This window comes from Gorilla gorilla, chromosome 11, assembly GCF_029281585.2.
Source record: "Gorilla gorilla gorilla isolate KB3781 chromosome 11, NHGRI_mGorGor1-v2.1_pri, whole genome shotgun sequence".
In the NCBI taxonomy this organism is placed as follows: Eukaryota; Metazoa; Chordata; class Mammalia; order Primates; family Hominidae; genus Gorilla; species Gorilla gorilla.
In genome coordinates this window covers 16,632,909-16,653,651 of record NC_073235.2, presented here as the reverse complement: position 1 = coordinate 16,653,651, position 20,743 = coordinate 16,632,909, and the positions used below count along the sequence as shown (strand labels likewise).

Below are 20,743 nucleotides of genomic sequence, written 5' to 3'. Positions count from 1 at the left end.
CCTACATTCCAATATCCCATGACAACAAAAGAAGAAAAAGGGATGAAGTCATATTTTAAGCAAAACAGGCAATGTGGAGGAGTGGGAAGCAAAGGAAAGGTAACCCCCATCACTCAGGTTAGGGAGGTATCTTCCTTCTGAAATAGCTTCCCTACCTTCCCCTCTGAGTTAAATCACCTTCACTTATTCCAAGGAGTAAACAAAGGAGAAACTTGTCATGACTAAGGTTATATTCCATAGAAAGGAGTATCTATACTTTGCGTTAAAGTCCTTTGCATTGGAGTACCTTTAAAAAGGTTAGATCACTGAGAACAGGATACTTTCATGCACTGTTAATGCCCAAAGAGGGGCTGGAATAATTTTAAAAAGATATTTCATAGAGAATTATATTATATTCCTGATAACCCCAAAGACTGTTTTCCCTGATTATTCCCCCAACCATCTGAAAAAGCTTTCTTCTGTGAAATGTTTGGAATCCCACCAATCCCAGATCAATTACTTCTTCCAGCCTGAAACGTGACAACATCAAGGATTTCACAGTGGCAGAATTCATTAATGTAATTATATCTCACAACTAAAGTATCTTTGTGGCCATAATAACCAACTTCTGTGTACTTGTCCCTTCCTTAAAATACACATCTTCTGAGAAGTCTAGCTGTATATTTTAATTTTTAACACAAAATTACTCTAGATGGTCATAATTTCCCTGAAGCGAAAAGATTATTTGGAATATACCATCTTTTTCAACCAAGCGGTACATTAGATTTATTCTCAAATAAATATATTTTATAATTACATCTGTATAAAGATGATTGCTTTATATTTATTTCTATTTTACAGTGAAAATGTAAATTCTTATCTTTTTAAGCATCTCTGCACATGAAAGACTGTTTTCTGTAAATTATAACTTGTCTGCATGTGTTGATAGATTATGGCTAATGGTATGTGTTGAAAAATTATGGCTGAATACAGCACTGACATCATGACATCGCTTTTATCCTTATAATATTTTCAACATTCAAACGTTCTAAAATCATCCACATGCTTCTATTATAGTGAATGTCTGTATCCAGATACAGTTCTGTTGTTTTGGCCAATGATAGTCTGTGGTGGATCCGAGATGACTGCACAGTCCTTACCATTTCTCCTATGGAAACAAGAAATTCATTTTTCCTCCTTTTGTATTTGGGCTGCTCCTGTGTCCTGCTTTGACCAAGGAAATGTGGCAGAAAAGAGGCTCCATAACTCCTAAGGTTGATTCTTAATAGATCTGCGGGGTTTTTTTTCCCTCGGTACTTGGAATAATCCCTTTTAGAAGGCAACTTCCTGGTAAGAGATGCTAGGACCCATGCTGTGAAGAAGTTCAAACTACCCATGTGGAGAAAGAAAGAGAGGTCATATGAAAAAGCAACAATATACAAGACATATGAGTGAAGTCTTCCTGACCTTCCAGCTACCGGATGAATGCAGTCAAGATAAACAACACACTTGAACCAGAAGCACTGCCCACCAAGCCACCTGAACTCCTGACCAACAGAATCATGAGAAATAAAATGGTTGTTTTAAGCCACCGAATAAGGGAGTGAGATGATATGAAGTAATAGATAAAACAGAATCTGCCTAAAATACTTTCTCAATATCTTCAGGTTAGCACAGACATTCACCAGAACTTCCATCATGATTTCTTAAAAGATAATGAAAGTTGTTCATTTTAAGTATTTTCACACCCAAACTGTTTGCCTGTAAATTATTTTTTAATCTCCAGGATAAAAAGAACAGATGCACCTTGCAAGGTCTTAGTGTTAAGGTGTTTCATATTAGAAGACAGCTTTTAAGTTGTCCTCATTCACAAATCAAAATAGGGGTGAGATGTGTTTACTAAGTGACGTATATTTTCAGGAAAAGAGACAACTTTTATTCACTTCTTTATTTCCTGTTGCTTTTTTGCTTAAGAAAGGGAGGGAGGCAGGGAGGGAGGGAAAGAGCGTCATCATAATCAAGAGTTCTTGGGGTTACCCTCAGTCCTTCCATTATAAATAGTTACCTCCATGGACATTGAGATAAATAAGCAGAAAGGACTTTTTTTCATGCCCACTCCCACCCCTTCAATCTAGAAACATGTCCTTGGAGCATCAGTCTGGGTGTCTATATACATATGTACATTTCTAGTGACAGGATGTCAAGGTTAGATGTATTCAGGGGCATAACTTATAATTCAACCATTGGGTATGTCATAAGACTCTGCAGTAGCTGGTGAAACAGAGAGCTTGGTACTCCGCCAAACACTGAAATCTCTGAGGTCAAGGGAATCCTGACTTCCTATTAAACTTCCCTATATCACCGTAATTAGAAGATCTGACAGGATTTCCAGGTTACTTCACGAAAGGAAGAGGTTTGACCTAAAGATCCTGGATTATAACACACAAGAGGCTTGATTCCTTATGATAGAATCAAATGGTACCATTACCCAAATTTTAGGTACGAATATGTAAGTAGTGACTGATTAAAATTTATTTTAAGTCATACCTATTCAGTATTTATAATATAAAATCAGGAATCTGCCTGGTAACATTTCATGTACCTTTTCTGTCTGGGTTACTTAATAAGATCCTTGAAAAAAATTATCAAAGTCCTAGTTGATTTCTATCAGTGTACTTCTCCTCAACCATGCCCATACATCTTCTAATATTCCCAGCAGGACATCAAAGATTAAGGCCTAATCGGAACTCTAAAAATCACTTTCCATTCAGTAGCTTGACTTCCTAGAAGCATTAACAACTACAAGTTTCTTCTTTGTGTTAAAAGATTAGCAGCTACCAAATATGCCCTGCAATAATTCAGCAGGTGTATTGTAAAAAATAGATTTTTCTTTAAAATTTTTCAGAGAAAAGAGGTTATTTGATTTTAAAAAGCTCTATAATCTTTACAGAATCTTAAAAGAAATAACTTATTTTTCCTATTGTTAAGAATAGTTTAACTAAAAATTCCTTCTGTGAAATGGTTTCGAGTCTTGGTAGAGCTGGTCATCCTTACGGATCAATAAAACATTTCAATGCTGCTATTTTTCTTCCTGGTGTGTTTGTTAAATTCCATTACTACTTGATGGAATAGAGGGGAATATTTTGACCAAATAAATGTGCCAAGTTTAGAATAATTCCTAGCTTCCTCAATATATGAGGAGTTAAGGACACAAAAATCCATAAGCTTATAATTTATCGAGGTAATTTTTCTTTGCAAACATAAAAGAATTCTGCAAAGTCTAAGGTCTTCTATCCTTACCTCAACTATTATTATCTCCTTATTCACTGAGAGAGTGATTTGCTGTGACTGACAGCAACGTATAGCCTTTTTAGACTAAGACAGGTGAATAAAGCACAGTCTATTGTTTAAAGAAATGCCTCTCATTTCTCAAATTATGCTTATCCCACAGTATATAAGAAAACGTAAGCACTCCATGTATTCATTATCATGTATTGAAAGTCTCTATATTTTTTAATAATAATACAGAAACAACATTTTAATAATGCTGGATTATGTCCATTACTAGCCTTTAGACTTCACAGTGTCATTCAAACATCCAGGAATATAATCTTTCTTATTATAAAAGAAAATAGAGGGAATTTGTTCAATTCTACATTAAAATTTCTAAATATTATTTTATTGTTTCCTTAACATGAATATCTTATAAGGTATAGAATTGTGTTTCAGAATATTTCAATAATAGCCCTTTTCTTTTACCCATCTACTAGGAAAGGCTCATTAATTATTTTCAACTTATTAAAATCTGCAAAAGCTGGGATACATACTTGAGTCTAATGCTGGGGATAAGGAGGAAGCTTTTCTACTTTTAATTTGTTAAGATCCCCATTAACATATGTAGACCAATGCTATCTAGATGGTCCCTCGATTATGATGGTTTGGCTTCACCATGGTGTAAAAGCCATACACATCCAGTAGAAACCACAATCCCATAATAGGTAGAGGAACTTATGATAGTTTCAATTTATGATGCATTTTTGACCCGATGATATTTTTGATTTACAATGGTTATGTCAGGACCTAACCTCATCTTAAGTTGGAAAGCATGTATATAAATAAACGTATATATACATACATGTGCATACACACATGCACAGATATAGCATTGAAGTGGATGCCAACATATCGAATACTTTTATTCCAGTTTTGCTAATAGGGAGCTGAGGTTCAGAGAGGTTAAGGGATACCCAAAACAGAACAGCTAATAAATGCAGTAGTTATCTTTAGGTTACATGCAATCATACATATCATAATAACCATCAATTTATTTTCTTTATTAAATTGAGGCCAATGATTTGCTGATTGTGGTTGACCAGTAAAGTAGCCACTCTCCTCCACAGATGACAGTAGTGGTATTCATAGTAGTCGTCGTAGTAATAATGCTCATTAGAACATTGTGTGCAAGTTAGTTTGTTGTTCTCATTTTAAAGATGAGGAAACTGTGGTTCAGGGAAGGAAAGTAATTTGACTAGGGCCACATAACTTCTAGGTGGCAGAACCAGGCTTTGAACCTGGATTGTCTGCCCCTAGAGTCCATGCCCTTGTCTACTCCAGTAGACGGTGTCTCAGGTGTTTAATGAGCACCTACTCTTTGTCAGGCAATGTGTGGAGAGCATGGCTCTTCCCTTCTGTATGTAGGCAAGGGCACAGTAAACACACCTGCGCCAAGACTGGCTATCACTTATCAGATTATGAGGTACATAATATCTAATTCATCATGAAAAAAGGAGGAACATTTTTTAAAGAAGCCAACTTTTAGAGGGTCTATTTTGATAATATCAAGGTTTTTATCAAAAAAAGCAATGTCACTTTGGGAGGCTGAGGCAGGTGGATCACGAGGTCAGGAGATCGAGATCATCCTGGCTAACACAGTGAATCCCCGTCTCTACTAAAAATACAAAAAGTTAGCCGGGCATGGTGGCGGGCACCTATAGTCCCAGCTACTCAGGAGGCTGAGGCAGGAGAATGGCATGAACCCGGGAGGCAGAGCTTGCAGCGAGCAGAGATCGCGCCACTGTACTCCAGCCTGGGCCACAGAGCAAGACTCTGTCTCAAACAAACAAACAAAAAAAAAACAACAAAAACAAAACAAAAGCAATGTTATACACTTCAAAATAAACATGTCTGCTAACATTTTTATAAAAGGAGAGGTAAAGAATGTGTCTAGACTAGCTTGAAACAAACATTTCTCTGGAAGAAAGAAATGAAAATAATATTAGTGATTACCTATCAAAAGAATGACAGAATGAGGAGCTGCACAGCTGGGGAACAACTCTGGGAAGGAGACGTTCCACTCTATATATTTGTGTAATATTTGATGTTTGAACCACATGAATGTGTTATTCAGAAATTAAAGAAGATTGTGTGTTGTATTTAAAATTGGAAGTGAAAAAAATAGACTCTGTTAGCACCGACTGCCGAACTAAACAAAATGACAAAGACCTCTGAAAAATAACGCTTAAATCAGATGCTTAGGTTACTGAAAAACCAGGAGCAAAGCATTCACCTTCTCTTTCATAAAATGATGAAGCCAATTTGTCGTTCAAGTTCATTATGGGAGACAAGGAAGACAATTTTAAGTTCTTCTAAATTGTAAAGTTTACATTAATATATACACATATACACACACGTACATGTACATGTCTTACAGTGCTCACCAGTTCTTCACTAATAAAAAAGTGGAGGTAAGATCTAAAACTAAATATGCACAATTAAAAAGTCAGCTTCATGGATGACAAACGAATTTAAAAATTGGCTTCAAAGATGATACAAACTAAATTATACATTTTGGACAATAAAGAGTGACTTTTTGTCTTTTTTCAATTGAATATACAGAAGGCAGTAGCCATGCTCACAGTACATTGCCTAAGAGAGCAGGTGCTCACCAAACACATGAGACACTGTCTACTGGAATAGACAAGGGCATGGACTCCAGAGGCAGACAATCCAGGTTCAAAACCCGGTTCTGCCACCTACAAGTTATGTGGTCGTAATCAAATTATGTAATCAAAGAGGTTCCCTCTCTGAACCTCAATTTCCTCATCTTTAAAGTGAGGATGAAAGTTCTAACTTGTACACAGAGTTCTAGTGAGCATTACTACTACAACTACTAGTATGGCTCTTACTATTATCCTTTGTAGAAAAGAATCAAATATGATTTATTGATCAGCTGCAAGTGGGAAATCATTGGCCTCCACGTAATAACAGGAAAGAAGTTGATGGTTATTATAATATGTATGACTGTATGTGATCAAAAGACAACTTCTGCATTTACTACCTGTGGAGCCTTGGGAGTCTCTTAACTTTAATAAACCTCAGATCCTCATTTGCAAAACTGGAATAAAAGTGGAATCTATTACATAAGGTTATGGTGAGGATTAAATAAAATTTAAGCAATTGATTACATTACATAATATATAAATATTATAAATATAAAATGTTTATATATAACAAATATATATTTATATATAAATATATTTAAATTTTTTATAAAATACATAAAATATAAATATACAACATATATAAATAGTATAGACACAAAATTTTAGCTACTGTCAATAATAAAAATACTAATAATTTTGTCACTGAAATTCTTTCCTTTTATAATTTGAAAGTCATATTTTGTAATTTTGCTACAGGCTCATCTGACTCATCTTCTAGGACAAGTGTCAGCCTGGCTAAAGACATAAATTAGGATTAGAGAATCCTTGCTTTTGAGAAATAAAGCCTTACTTCTCAGAGTGTGGTCCACAGACTAGGCATCATCTGGGCACCTGCTATAAATGCAGAATCTTGGACCCCACCTCACATTCCCTGGACTAGAATCTGCTTTTCAGCAATATCCTCAAGTGATTCATACCCACATTAAAGTTTGGATAGTGTTCTAAAACTGATTCTCTAATATAGTAGCCCTAGCCACATACAGCTACTTAAGCTTAAATTAATTAAAATTAAGTACAATTAAAAATACAATTCTTCAGTGTCACTGTCACAATTCAAGTGTTTAAACATGATAGCCATGTGTAGCTGGTGGTTATCATATTGGAAAACACCAATACAGAACATTTTCATCTTTCCAGTATGTACTATTGAATAGTGCTGGTCTTTTCTGTGAGAAAGTAAAAGATATTTTAGGAAACTAAGGTTCAATAATTCAATAAGTTTTTTAAACTCCAAATTATTCATTGAACCCCTTTTTACACTGCACAGAAGTACTCATGTAAACTTATTTTTTTGTTTTTAACACTGGTAGGAAAGGGCAAGGGAAGGGAAGTAGCTTGCCCCATGTTCAAGTGGTGATTCTCTCTTGAGGTTCCCAATCCCATTCAAATATGTTTATTTCTTCCTATTCCCCCACCCCTCTTAAATTCATAAGACCCTCATTTTCTCTGGCCCCCAAATATGGGTTCTCAAGACAGAGCATACCAAGCAATCATGGAGCAGGAAATGATACAAGTTAGACATAAATTGTTAATATCCCCTGCCCAGCCAGAAGTTAAAGGAACAAAGGAAGTCATGGTGGAATCCAGAGCTACGGAGATGAATGAGAAGAGCTATTTTTCAGAGCACTGACAGTCACAGATGCGAGTCACAAGGGAATGGAAATTTATGATATGCCTTAAATCACACCACGTTGGTAGTTAATCTCTCTTCTCCCTAAGGGCAATTTCTAAAAGTAGCCATCTCCAGGAACAACTACCACCACACAGCTTGATCCGAATCTCATTTTGCTAAATCCTCCAAGAATAGTTTTTCACTTCCTTGTGTGCAATTATCCTATCTCATCTTCTCCAAAGAAAAGCTATTTGAGACTACCAAATTGTTCTCCTCTAGCTTTCACAGACACCTGCATCAATTTCTTGGGACAAACCCGACAAACAATGTCGGCTGACTGGCTGCATTCCAGGACCTCACTGCTGGTGAATCACATCTGACACTGGAAGCTCCATAGGGTTTACAGAAAACTTTAATAACATGACTTAAGAAGTTGGCTGTGACATCAAGTGTAGGCCCAGATTGCACAATTTTTCTGAGCTTGGGAATGTTAAGAAAACAATTCGAGAACTGTAAATAAAAACAAGTATAACTATACATTCATCTTTTCAATGTCAAACTGGGGCACTATCTAATCAGCCGACATATGATTACAGAATTTTAGGGGAATGTACCCTATTTTCTCTTACTATTTGCTATTACATAGGCCCACAGTCTATAAAGTTAGATGTTAATTATAGAAAATATATAAGTACCCAAAAATTTCTGTCTGCTATCAAAGACAAACACAAAAGTTATGGCCTGAATATTAACCAGTTTTGTATTTAATTTTGGAAACTTTGTAAGCCATTCCTTTTCAGACTATATATATCTCTCTTCCTCAAATACTGTTTGAACCAACTTTACCATCTTGATGGCTCCTTTAATAAGTTAAATTATTGACAAATATTCACTACATACTTATATGAGAACCACACTTTTTCATTTGGAAACATGTACATTGAAAGCGATCAATACTGTCTTATAGATCTTCATGTCTGATCTGGAATGGGTCTTCCTACTCTCTTCTACTTCATCAGGAAAATGAGATACTGCAGAAAATCTAGACTTTACACAAACCATGATAGTTAACCTTATTGCTTTCAGATAGAATCTATATAATACATCTTCTTATTAAACCTGCTACCAAAAATAAAAATAAAATCCTAAACCAGCTGGAACCTTTCCACTTACATTCTCATCAATTTTTTCTTTATCGATATCATCACAGACAATCCAAAGTGATTTCTATGATTCTGATAATTGAGTGAGGCTCCTTCTACCAACTCCTAACCTAGGTGGGAGGAACTCTTCTTTCTACTGTACCAAATTGATCAGTTGTATGATTTTGAGCAAATCAGGCTTTATCGTTCTCAACTGCCTTATCAGTAAACCAGATAACTTAATCACATAATCGGTCGTAAGATTCCTTCAAAATATATGTACATCTTAAAGGGGGATAATGGAGAGAAAATGGGATTCTATTATTTAAGACTCTCAGAGTCAGAACTATGAGCCCACAGTGCATGTTACTAATAATTACCATCTGCAGATTTTACGCTGGCAATTTGACTGTTGCATCTCACGCTCAGGTCATTTAATATGTGCCTACCTAAAGCATACCCATTATAACAGATATTTTCTCCTTAAAAATTGGCTGTAAATGGAAGTCAGCAGATGGTACTGTACAACAGGAATGAGTTATGGTATCTGCTTAATTTTTTAGCCCTATATAACCTGTCGGTGCTTTGTGATCTCTCTAAAATACCTTTTTCTTGTTACAGAATGACTCATTTTGAGGTTTACATAACAATTATGGGCTTGTTATGCTGCACATCTTCAAACCAGCAATTTTATATCATGATGGCTTTGTCCTGGGTTTTCCTTAACTAAAATTGCCTTGTGTGACCAATAAGCAATGTGAAGCTGACATTTCCGAGTCCAAGCAGCTAATCCTAGATTGTATTTACCTATTTTCAAATATTTGCACCATCTGTGATTCCATATTAGTTTTTTTGGATTCGCTGTTACAGCTCAAGAACTGTAGCTCTGAGAAGGAACGAAGCTGCAGTCCAAATGCAGAATACATTATAAGCATGAGATGGAATTTAACCATGGGGATGGGGAAGGGAAAAAAAACAAATTCAGAAAAGTAAATGCATATTCAGTTTTCCATTTTCAAAATATAAACTTTGTCAACTTCTCTGCGTGATAAGAAATATAAAAATGGATGCCATACAGCTTCTTAACCAACTCCAAATCCATGTTTGCTTTGGAGTCAGGAGGACTCTACATAATCTGCATACCAACCAAAACAGGAGTTCAATATTAAAGATGCCCTTAAGCTTCCAATGTCAAACAATGACAAAAGGTGCTTTAAAGCTGTGTTTCCAACTTCTGGGAACTTCAACATCCAACATAGTTTGATTTTCCATCACTCTGTCTATGTCTGGTATAACAACCCAACACATATTAATAACCAAATAATAAGCACCACCATTTTTCAGCACCTCTTGGATAGTAAACCTATTTCATTGCTGATCCTCACAACAGTTCTGCAAAATAAACATCATTTCATTTTCAGATGAAGTATCAGATACAGAGAGGCTGGGTAAGTTGCTCAAACTAGTATGTCAAGGTTCTAGGGTTTAAAGTCAGGTTAAATGAGTAGAAATCCCTGGGTCTATCCACTAAAAATAATTACATGTGTCTCAAAAATTATTCTCATGGACTTATTTATTTAGCATATAATCATTTCTCTGGTCTGTATTGGAACTTGGTGCTCTGAAAACTCTGTCTGGAAATACAAATAATCAGCTTCTGGAAATAGCTTTTTTTTTTTTTTTTTTTTTTTTTTTTTTTTTTGAGACGGATTCTCACTCTGTTGCCCAGGCTGGACCGCAGTGGCGTGATCTCGGCTCACTGCAAGCTCCACCTCCCGAGTTCACGCCATTCTCCTGCCTCAGCCTCCGGAGTAGCTGGGACTACAGGAGCCCACCACCACGCCCAGGGGAAAAGCCTTTCTTACCAAGAATCCCAGTGTATCAGAAGTCTGTTGTTTCCATTAATGTCCCAAGAAAGCTCTAAAATTTACCTGCATGCATTCCCCAGTTTTTAAGAGCATCTCTCCTTTAGGAGGGTTTCACCCAATTGCTACTACATTGCTGGGAGTTGCAATTTCAAATGCTGTGTGCAGATATCAGCAGTTGCTTATTCATGCTGAGAGTTAAGAGGGGAAGCTTGAGAAAGTCAACTCTGTTTGTGTAGTGGTGGCACTGTCATTTCACTGGAGTAGTGAATTTCACAGTTTACGTTCAGAATGGCATTATGGCTTTGCGTGTAACCTCTTGCCATGGCAAAGTACAGAAGATGCATATGCACTTCTGTGACGTCTGGTGGCCAGGTGCCAAAAGTCTAAGGACCACTGACCTAGAACTAGCACATCACAAAGGAGAAATCAAGAAATGTCAAATGAGCTTTGCCTAAGGACACAAAGCATTTTAAAACTTGTTTTTTTTTTTTTTTAAAAGGTTCTACTTATGTCAAGTGGCAAGGAAGGCAGATGTGCTACCATGACACCACCGAAGGCTTTGTATCAGCAGCTGAATCTGGGAATGGCTAGATGGAAAGAGACCCAGAATCAAGTACTGCTTCTAATTCTAAACAACAGTGTGACCTTAGACAAGTCACTTCACCTCTCCATTGTTTGTTATATGCATTGTTTGTTAGGAATGTTATCATCATTTATCATTCACGTCATGGCTATCTGAAGGAAAGAATTTAGAAAGGCAATGCTGCTACCAATATCCAACTATTCTTTTTCTTTTCTTTTCTTTTCTTTTTTTGATGGAGTCTCGCTCTGCCACCCAGGCTGGAGTTAAGTGGCACAATCTTGGCTCCCAGCAGCCTCTGCCTCCTGGGTTCAAGCAATTCTCCAGCCTCAGCCTCCTGAGTCGCTAGGATTATAGGCATGTGGCACCACACCTGGCTAATTTTTGTATTTTTAGTAGAGACAAGGTTTCACCATGTTGGCCAGCCTGGTCTCAAACTCCTGACCTCAGGTGATCCACCTGCCTCGGCCTTCCAAAGTGCTGAGATTACAGGCATGAGCCACTGTGCCCAGCCAGTATCAAAGTATTCTTTGTCAGAAAGTCAATCAACTCTTAGACAGACGATGGCTCTCAGAAATGTAGAGAGGCGGAGGGAACTGGATTTGGGTTTGGAGATGGCATTCATGCAAAGAGAGATGAAGGAACGAAAAGTACCATCCTGGAGTGCAGAGATACTGACTCTGAGCAAATAGAAATGTGTAATAACGAGCCACTCATCATGCCACAGTGGCCTAAAGTTGAGTAAATCTCATTTTGGAGCAATTATAAGCAACCTTCACAAATGTGAAGGAGGGGAGTCTCTTTCATTTCAACTTCTAGTTCAATTCACACATGCCTATCACTCTCACTATGGGTGTCAAGAAGTAGGGTACACACAATTCCTAAGATCAGAAAAAAAGAAATAACCCTGATGAAGATGTTGGGTTTGGCTTCAAAATATGTTCACTTTATTTATTGGACCACTTATGTTTTATAGCACTCTAAAAAAGTACATACAAGTGAAACGTATCGTCTTTTCCCTTGAAGTCCCTAAAAGCTAGTGAGGTAGATAGAAAATCTATTCATAATTTCATAGATCCTAGGAAATTTAAATTATAGACTAATTTTGCCAGACAAATGACCTATTCTAAATTTGAGGAATCCTTCATGGATTTCAGCTTTTTTCCCTCTCAAAAAGATATATTTTTACCCCTATTCAAACATTGCCTCAGTTCCTCATCTTCTATTCTGTGTCTGAGAGAGAAGAATTATCAATGCAAATTTGTGACACATTGATTTAAAGGACTGCTTTATGAAAGACTTCTAGTACTTGTTTTAAAACATGTGAAGTGAAAAAAAAGAGCCATGTTTTGCATTGATTAACTTACATTAAAACCATTCCTGGAGGTGAGATTTGATTAATGTAAGTATGAATATCAGAGTTTTCACTTACTCAACTCTTGCCAAAAGTAAACCCATGTTCCAATAACAAGAAAGGCCTATTTCTCCCTGTACAAGCATTATTAATGCAACTTCAAGTGGTCTCTCTGGTCCATTATGTGAAAATAAATCACAGGGCAGCCTGCCACTCAAGTTCTTGATTATGTAATACAGATTTGTCACATTTCTGTTTTCAGAGCAGACTTTCTTAGATGGAAGAAGAAACTGAATCTTCATTTACATATCAAAAAGAGAGTGGGGATAAGAATAATAAAAATAGCTTTTATCCTCACTTTTCTTCATTTGCTGTCTTTTATAATCTGATATATAGTTATTTTGTCTTGACCTGAGAAAACCAGTAAGCATGACGAATTACAATAATATTAAAGTTAGATAATACATAGCTTGGCTGGAGAACATTCCCAAATGTAAAGTCGGTTTTGATTATGCACTCAACTAACTTTTCTTAAATTTCAACTAAATAATATCACCTGTTCCTGTATGCAAAGAATTTCTAAGTGAATCATTCCTGGGAACCAAACTTCTGGAAAGAGAATATTAAACCATGAACATATCAAACAAGACTCTAAGTCTTTTGTGAAAATAGACTCTTCATCTAAAAATAGTAGAAATCAGTCAAGTTGTCACAAATTCATTTTCATCTAACGCCCTATAATAATCTACCTATAAAAGATCCATAGCATTTAGATCATAAATATATATATATGTGTGTGTATAGTGTGTATATATTTGATAACGGTGTACACACACATATTCAGCATTTTCATTAACATAAGTGCAAATTTACTTTTGTAAAAGAAGAAAATATCCTTCTGAAATGATCTAGAAGCATGATAGCATTAAGAATGAAAATACTTACTAGGTTTCAAGCTTGAGCCAGATGCAATAAAAACTCATTCACATAGATTCTCTAATTATTGCAGCATTCTCATCATCCTCTCCCTTTTCAAGATGAAAGAATGATTTTAGTGGGATTATAAATTGCCTAGTAAACGGCAGAGGAAGGAATCAATCTGAAATCTGTTTGACCTTGTTCTCAGTCTTACATCACGTTGCCTCTCCCCAAAATGTAATTAAATTTGAAAATCATTTGGCAATTCCAAAAATGTTATAGAATATTTTAATAACTTTTAAATAAACTATGGCATGAAAAACTTGGAAAAAAAATTTTTTTTATTTTGTGGAAGACATTAAAAGAATACTGTTCCCATCAATTACAGAACAGAACAATTCAAAATATTTATTTTATCAGTTTTGGATAAAAGTGAGTTTTCTGTATTTAGCCTGGCAGTGGATGACATATTTACCATTACAAATGGATATGCCTGAGATTCTAAGAATTTAGGAAAGCTTAACAAACATAAATCTACAATAGAAGAGCTTTCTTTTCAGTGCTCCAGTCTCCCCACCGAACCTACTTCCCAGCCTTCTCTACTATACTGAAAACAACAACCATTCCTTGAGTTAATATGTAGTCAATGATAAGAATGTCTACCGTGTAGAAAGAAGGTAAGTGCTAATTTTAAAAGCCTTAGAGAACAGGTGCTATTAGATAGGGACAAATAAACAGAGATTGGTTATTGCCAGAAACCTTGTGGATCAGGTCAATAAAAACTGTAAAACAAGAGTATGCTGGGAATAATCAACACTAAACTCCACAACTTCTCAAGGCAGGACAGCATTCACTAGAGCAAGAACAATTCTAACTATCCATAAGGATATAAGTTTATGAAGAAGTTTACAGTCCCTTTATCATTTATCTGGCTTCTTTTTGGACCTTGTACAAGTTTTCACATGGAAAAACCTCCAACCTTTTTTTGGTTGATGTATGTCTTAGTATATGGCCCCCATTCTAATGTTAGTCATACATGAACTTGGTTAGGACACACAAGTCACTTAGCAAGTATGAAAATATATGGAGATGATTTTAATAAGTGGAGCATACATGTGTGTTTAAAGGTTACACAGAAAAAGGTGTAGAAAAAATTTGTGAAAAAGTCTTTTGACTTATGTTTAATCCAATCCCATGCCCCTCCCCATAAGAGTAGGGACATGCACCCTGGGTTCTTGGTGGCTCCCCTGCCAAGCACACTCTCCTGCTACATTGACTGAAATCTCACCCCCTGACATATTTCTATAAATCCCATCTGTCTTTCCTTTAAATATCCTCTTTCTCATGCTGATTACCTTGGGAAGTACATTGCATTGAAAACAATATGCAACATATTCAGCAGCTAATTCAACTCTTGGTGAGAATTAGCCAAAGTTTACTTTTAGCCTGACTTCTTACAGAGTAGAACAGTAAAGAATTTTACTATTCAATTTTGATTGAATGAAAGTCAGGATGTAACAGAATATTTTGAAATCTGGATGCCTGCCAAAATAGGTTTGATGTCCAAATCCATTAATATAATATTTGCATGCACCCAAAAACTCATGTGTAATCATACTAATACGTGTACTGCAAAATATGGTTGTCTGTAAACTTAAAATAATGGATCAGCTATACATGGCTTAATAATCTGAGGCTTTTTTTTTTTTTTTTTTTTTGAGACGGTCTCGTTCTGTTGCCCAAGCTAGAGTGCAGTGGCACAATCTCGGCTCACTGTGGTCTTGACCTCCCAGGTTCAAGCAATCTTCCCACCGCAGCCTCCTGAGTAGCTGGGACCACAGGAGTATGTCACTAAACCCTGATAATTCTTTCTTTCTTTCTTTTCTTTTTATTTTCTTTTTTGTTTTTTGTTTGTTTCTTTTAGAGACAAGGTCACATTACGTTGCCCACGCTGGTCTAGAACTCCTAGGCTCAATCCATCTATCTCAGCCTCCCAAAGTGTTGGGGTTACAAGTGGGAGCCACTGCACCAGGCCCAGATTTTTTTTTTTTTTTTTCTATTTTGTCTAGGCTCTTATTCCCAGACTACATATTTAATAAGAAGACTTGGTATGAGTCAGACCTTATTCAAAAACTCCTACATATTATTTTATTTAACCCTTAGAACAAACATCTAAAGGGAACTGCAGTCACCTCCATTCACAGATGAAATGGGGAAATTCAGTTATCCTGCCCAAGAAAACACACTGGTCTTTGGCGGACCTGAGATATGAACTTGACTCTGTGACTTCCAATGCATAACCCATAGACAGTGATAAATAAATATTTGTGGTTGATAGCACAAAATCTCACAATCTTAGTCACAGCATTCTGGCATTGTGTCTGCTACATGTCACACTGTAAGTAAATTTAAAATGTGCCTATCAGTAGTAAAGCTTAAGACATTCTGTAATCATAAATAATTCAAGAAACCAAAATTTTGAATTTGCTTTATTTTGACTCAGACTGGGAGAAATTTGGTTGTTTTGTTTCCAATGTAATGTGCTTCATAAGATAATGCAGCGTTGATATTTAATAATACAATTTTCTTTAAGTTGTTTTTATATAATTTAATCTTTTTAAAATGTGCCATTTGCTCAGATCCTGAAATAATCAAACAGATATATAGATATATTAGAAGATTCTAAGCAAGAGATATTTTGTAGTATGTTCTTAACTCAATAAACAAAATGCCTTATGTATAATATTTATATTATAAATGTATATAATATATATTTATATTATAAATTTATATAATATATAATATTTACATATAAAAATAAGAAATTCAGGGAGAGTAGGAAATGCATATTTTCTCTCAAATCATAGACTTCCATATAACATCTTTATTTAATGTATATTATCTTTTATAACCAAATTATATAGAACTCTACTCCCAATTAAACATGACATTTTATATGTTGAATAATTCGAAGTAATACGTTTTTTATTAATTAAAATTTTTCAATATGATTTATGAAAGCTCTTTTCATGGTTGTGTTTTAAAAACAATAGTTTATTGATCAAATTATGATGTGTATATATTAGCAAAGGGCACATGGAAGAATAACTCTTTTGCAATTTTTCATTAAGCATATGTTTGAATATTTAATCTGGTTTGCTAGACCAAAGGTGAAATAAAAATACTGAATACCAATTTCTGTATTAAAACATTTTAAGTTGATATTACCTAAATGTCTAAAGCACATTGATATTTCAGAGAAGGCATTTTACACATTACACATTTGATCTCAATTCTGGTCATGAATTATTTCATCAAGTGACAGCTTCACGTTCAATTGTAAGAGATTGGTTTTTTACCAAAATGCATTTTTTTAAAGAAAATGCATAACAAGTGCTGTCTTTGTAGTCAAATAGTTGCTTTTAAAAATATGCTTTTTAGTCATACTCTAAAAAGTGGGATGGTTTTGTTTTTGTTGTTTTTGTTTTTGTTTTTGTGTGGTTATTTTTGTTTTGCTTTTGGAGCTGAGAGAACAGCCACGCTTTTTAGGCAATATTTTTACCCACTGGAGTCAGCAGAAGGGTGCCACCTGGTGGAAATGTGAACAAACTCTAAACCTTGTCTGATTGACCATTAAAAATATATATATACTCATTTAACAAACGTTGAGAGTCTCGTCATCAGAGACAAATGATACAAAGATCAAAAAAAGCTCCTATAAATTTATGAGGATCTATCTTGTTCTTTTATATTATTTAGCTCAGTAGCGTGATATTAAGTTAACTAAAATTAGCAGAGCTGTGATTTACTTGTATAGTTGAAGCTTTAAACAAATTATTCATTTGTTTTATATTCAAGGTAAATTTGTGCACATGCACACACATACACATATAATTTGCAATTATTTTCATTCTTACAATAGAAATATGTTGTATCATGAATGTATCGAAGTTAAAAGTTGAGGCTTCAGACCTCCATGAGTTTCTGGCTAAGTCTCACTTCCACAATAACTTCCTTAATCCTCTGTATTCTCATCTCTAAAATAGGAATAAAAACAGGACTCACCTCAAAAAACTGCTTTGAGAATCAAATAGAAAAATACATTCAAGAAATGTTACTTTATGAACCCTGAGAATAGTACTCTGCCTGTTGCAAGCATTCAGGAAGTGATTTTTAAAAATAATAATAAATTACAATTAGCCACTAAAGTTCTTAGCTCTTTCAATGTTAATTGAGATATTGATCATGTTAAGAAATGATTGCATCTAGTCATGTCAAGGCATTTGTTTTTAGATATTTTGTAAATGTGGAGTGTTATGAAAGCAACAAAAATAACTGTCATAAATATTTTTTAATCAAAGAATCTTTAAAAGAAAGATTACTAAGATGATAAAAATATTTCCAATGATTCAGAATATTCATAAAATACACGGTCCCTACACGGTCCCTCCTATTCTTGTTGTCACCATTCTCTAGGGAGGGAGGGCATGTCCTCTTGTCATGGCACCCTGTGTCAGAGGACAGTAACAGATCAAATAAAAGAGGAAGGTTGAGCCCTCTACAGGACTGTAACTGTAACCAAATTATATGGTTCATAACCATTTTCAGTTACAGGAAGGATTATGGTCTTCCACTGTGCTATAAGTGGAAATAGGTGTTTGATGGCCTCAGGACAAGGCATCTTTGAGGTTTCATAAAAATCTTTACCATAGAAACTAGAAGACATTCTTGGAAACATGCAATAGCTTAAATCATTCAAAATCAATGCATAGTGATTGATTTGTTGGAACATATGCCCTATTTAACCACTAGGTATAATTTCATAAATGTACATTTTAATTTAAATTTATGAATCTTTTTTATGAAATGTTATAGAAAACACACAACTAATCACATCTTTATGAAGCTATTATATCTAGTATTGCACAAGAGTTGTGTGGCAATTGCAGAATTAAACCATAATGACTAATATGGCTAATAAAAGCTTAGTAGTCTTACAGAAAGTAGTTTAAGCTGTCACAAAAATCATTCACATTCTTTGTCCATCGTTTCATATGTCAAGCTTTGAACAAAAATATGCTAGATATGAGTATTTCCTGGGAGTGATTGAAACACCCTCACTGTGAGGTGCCATGTATATATTTCAGTTGACTTTCTTTGTAAAATCAATCTATTAGAACACATGCATAAGATTCATAAAACTGACATTTTCAAATCATGTCAATATGCAGAAAGGCACTTAAAATACTCTATTAAAACAAGAGTTCTGCAAAGTAGCCACTCCCTGAATATTTGAAGTGGCTATTAAAAAATGCACACTAACAAGAAAAATGGATTCGAGCTTGCACCTATCTCTTCATATGAATTTTAAGTACCAGATTAATCCTGACAAGGGGATTTGTTGTGCATAGACAGCGTGTCCACTATCTACACATACATTTTCAGCTCCTGTGTGCTCTGCTCTGCTCTGCTTCTGCAACCAACTTCCACCATCACTGAACTGTTTGCAGCGCCTCAAGCAACCAGCTGGTGTCACAGGTTAGTGAGCAAAGACTTCATGTGGGGACTCTCACCTGACTAATCATTCTTACTGGTAGCATCATTCCCAGAGCAGTAGAGAGGCTCGGCGGCTTGTTAATGAAATTTAAGGGCTGTCGGCCTGAAAGAGGATGGTAAATCCATGTTCCCGTCCTGAAATTATTTTTCTATATCTGCTAACCAATGTTTACATTCTGATGTGTGCTGGGGATTAGGAGGAAGGGGTATAAAAGGAAGGAACGTATGATGTTTTAATATTTTCATACTTATCTCAGAGTATGGATCAAACAGGATAGTTTAAGAAAACAAACGCTTTGTAAGAACTGCCAACATTCAACCCCCTCCCACTAATAAACGAGAAGGGAGCTGTAAGTCATTGAGTTATCCCCACCACCTGTGTGAAACATATGTGAGAGAAAAGAGAAGGGGAGGGAAGAGGAGAAAAGAAACCACAAGCCAGGAGAGATGACCAAGTCTGCAATATTAATAACAGCATCGCTGGCATCGCCTCCTCTGTCTCGCCACCACTCCTGGGCGATTTGGACAGCTCCCCTCAATAGGCTCTTCAGTGCTTAGAACACGCGAAAAGCCGAGTTGCTGCTGGAGCCTAGCTGCGTGCACTCCCTCTATCCCATGCTAGCAATAAGCTGGGAGGGTTTCTGCCTCCAGCAGCCTTCGCGGTGCACTCCGAACAAAGACCCCCAGTCCTCCTACCCCAGTGCTTGGGTCCTGCGGGTCCACAGTGAATCCCTGACCTAAGCGCAGCTCTCTCTGCCCGGAGCTTCTAATGGATGTAAACGTGACCGCACCTCCACCCGGCTCAGCACAGCCTCCCTCCTCCTCCTCCTCCTCCTCCTCGCCCGGGTATCTCGGCGCTCCCGACCCTCCAACTTTGGAAGAAGAGCGACACCGAAGTCCCAAATCACCCCAGATCAGGGACAGAGACGAGATGGGGATCCACGACGGTACGGTTATGCTACAGATTTCTAAAGACCAAAACAAAAAGGGGTTGGCGGGTGTAGAAGGACGGGAAAGAGACAGGAATAACCCTCGGCCCACGCACGGCTCCTCGTCTCTGCAGACACAACACATCCAAACCCAACACATCACTAAAGCCAGCACCTTCCCGGCCCCACTTAATCATTAATGCCTTGCTGCTCCCCAAGCTCCGTTCCGCTCAGCAGACTACGGATGTCTGGGACACTCTTCCCCCATCGACGCCCGCAAACACCCCACCTCACAAACACACACCCGTCTCCTCAAAAGAAACAAGAAAGCAAAAGGAAAAACTCCGTCCGCCTAAAGGTCGTTCGCCTGCTCGGGTCGCTTTGGCCAGCGAGCGTCCCGGCTATCGGGAGACCGGGCTTGAACCCGGTAAGCGGCCATCAGGAGTGCAGCGGATTTCTTCAACGCGCGTTAATAGGGAACCAAGAGGCCCCATTCCTCGGCCCTGGCCGCCTCTCCCTCCCTCGGTGGCCCGCCCGCCGGGGTTCCCCGGGGCACCTTCAGCCTTTACCTCTCTGCCCCCGTCCCCGCGGCTCTCCACCTTGCGCATCCTCTCGCCGGGCCCCAGAGCGCACTCAGAGGCTCTAACTTCCTGCAGAGTCCATGGAGAAGCAGGAGAGCCTCGAACTGGGGCGCGGGGGGGAGGGTGAGAAGAGGGAGGCGTGGGAGCCCAGCCTGGGAGGGGAGGCGGGGGGAGCGCGGACTGGAGCCACCCCTCCCGGGAGGGCCTGGCCGCGGCCGCCAA

The 20,743-nt window shown here is 37.0% G+C and overlaps 1 protein-coding gene across 3 annotated transcripts in view; it reads right to left on the bottom strand.

Moving 5' to 3' along the window:
* DPP10 (dipeptidyl peptidase like 10) overlaps nt 1-20,743 on the bottom strand; it is a 1,401,573-nt gene that overhangs the window by 664,960 nt on the left and 715,870 nt on the right. Inside the window, exon 1 of one of the 3 annotated variants that reach the window (XM_019022737.4) lies at nt 20,510-20,726. The exons of the other annotated variants lie outside the window; for them this stretch is intronic. Within the exon in view, the coding sequence (XP_018878282.2) occupies nt 20,510-20,548 (39 nt within the window). The 5' untranslated portion in view covers nt 20,549-20,726. Of the gene's footprint in view, nt 1-20,509; nt 20,727-20,743 lie in introns of those variants that run through there. 3 annotated transcript variants of the gene reach the window in all.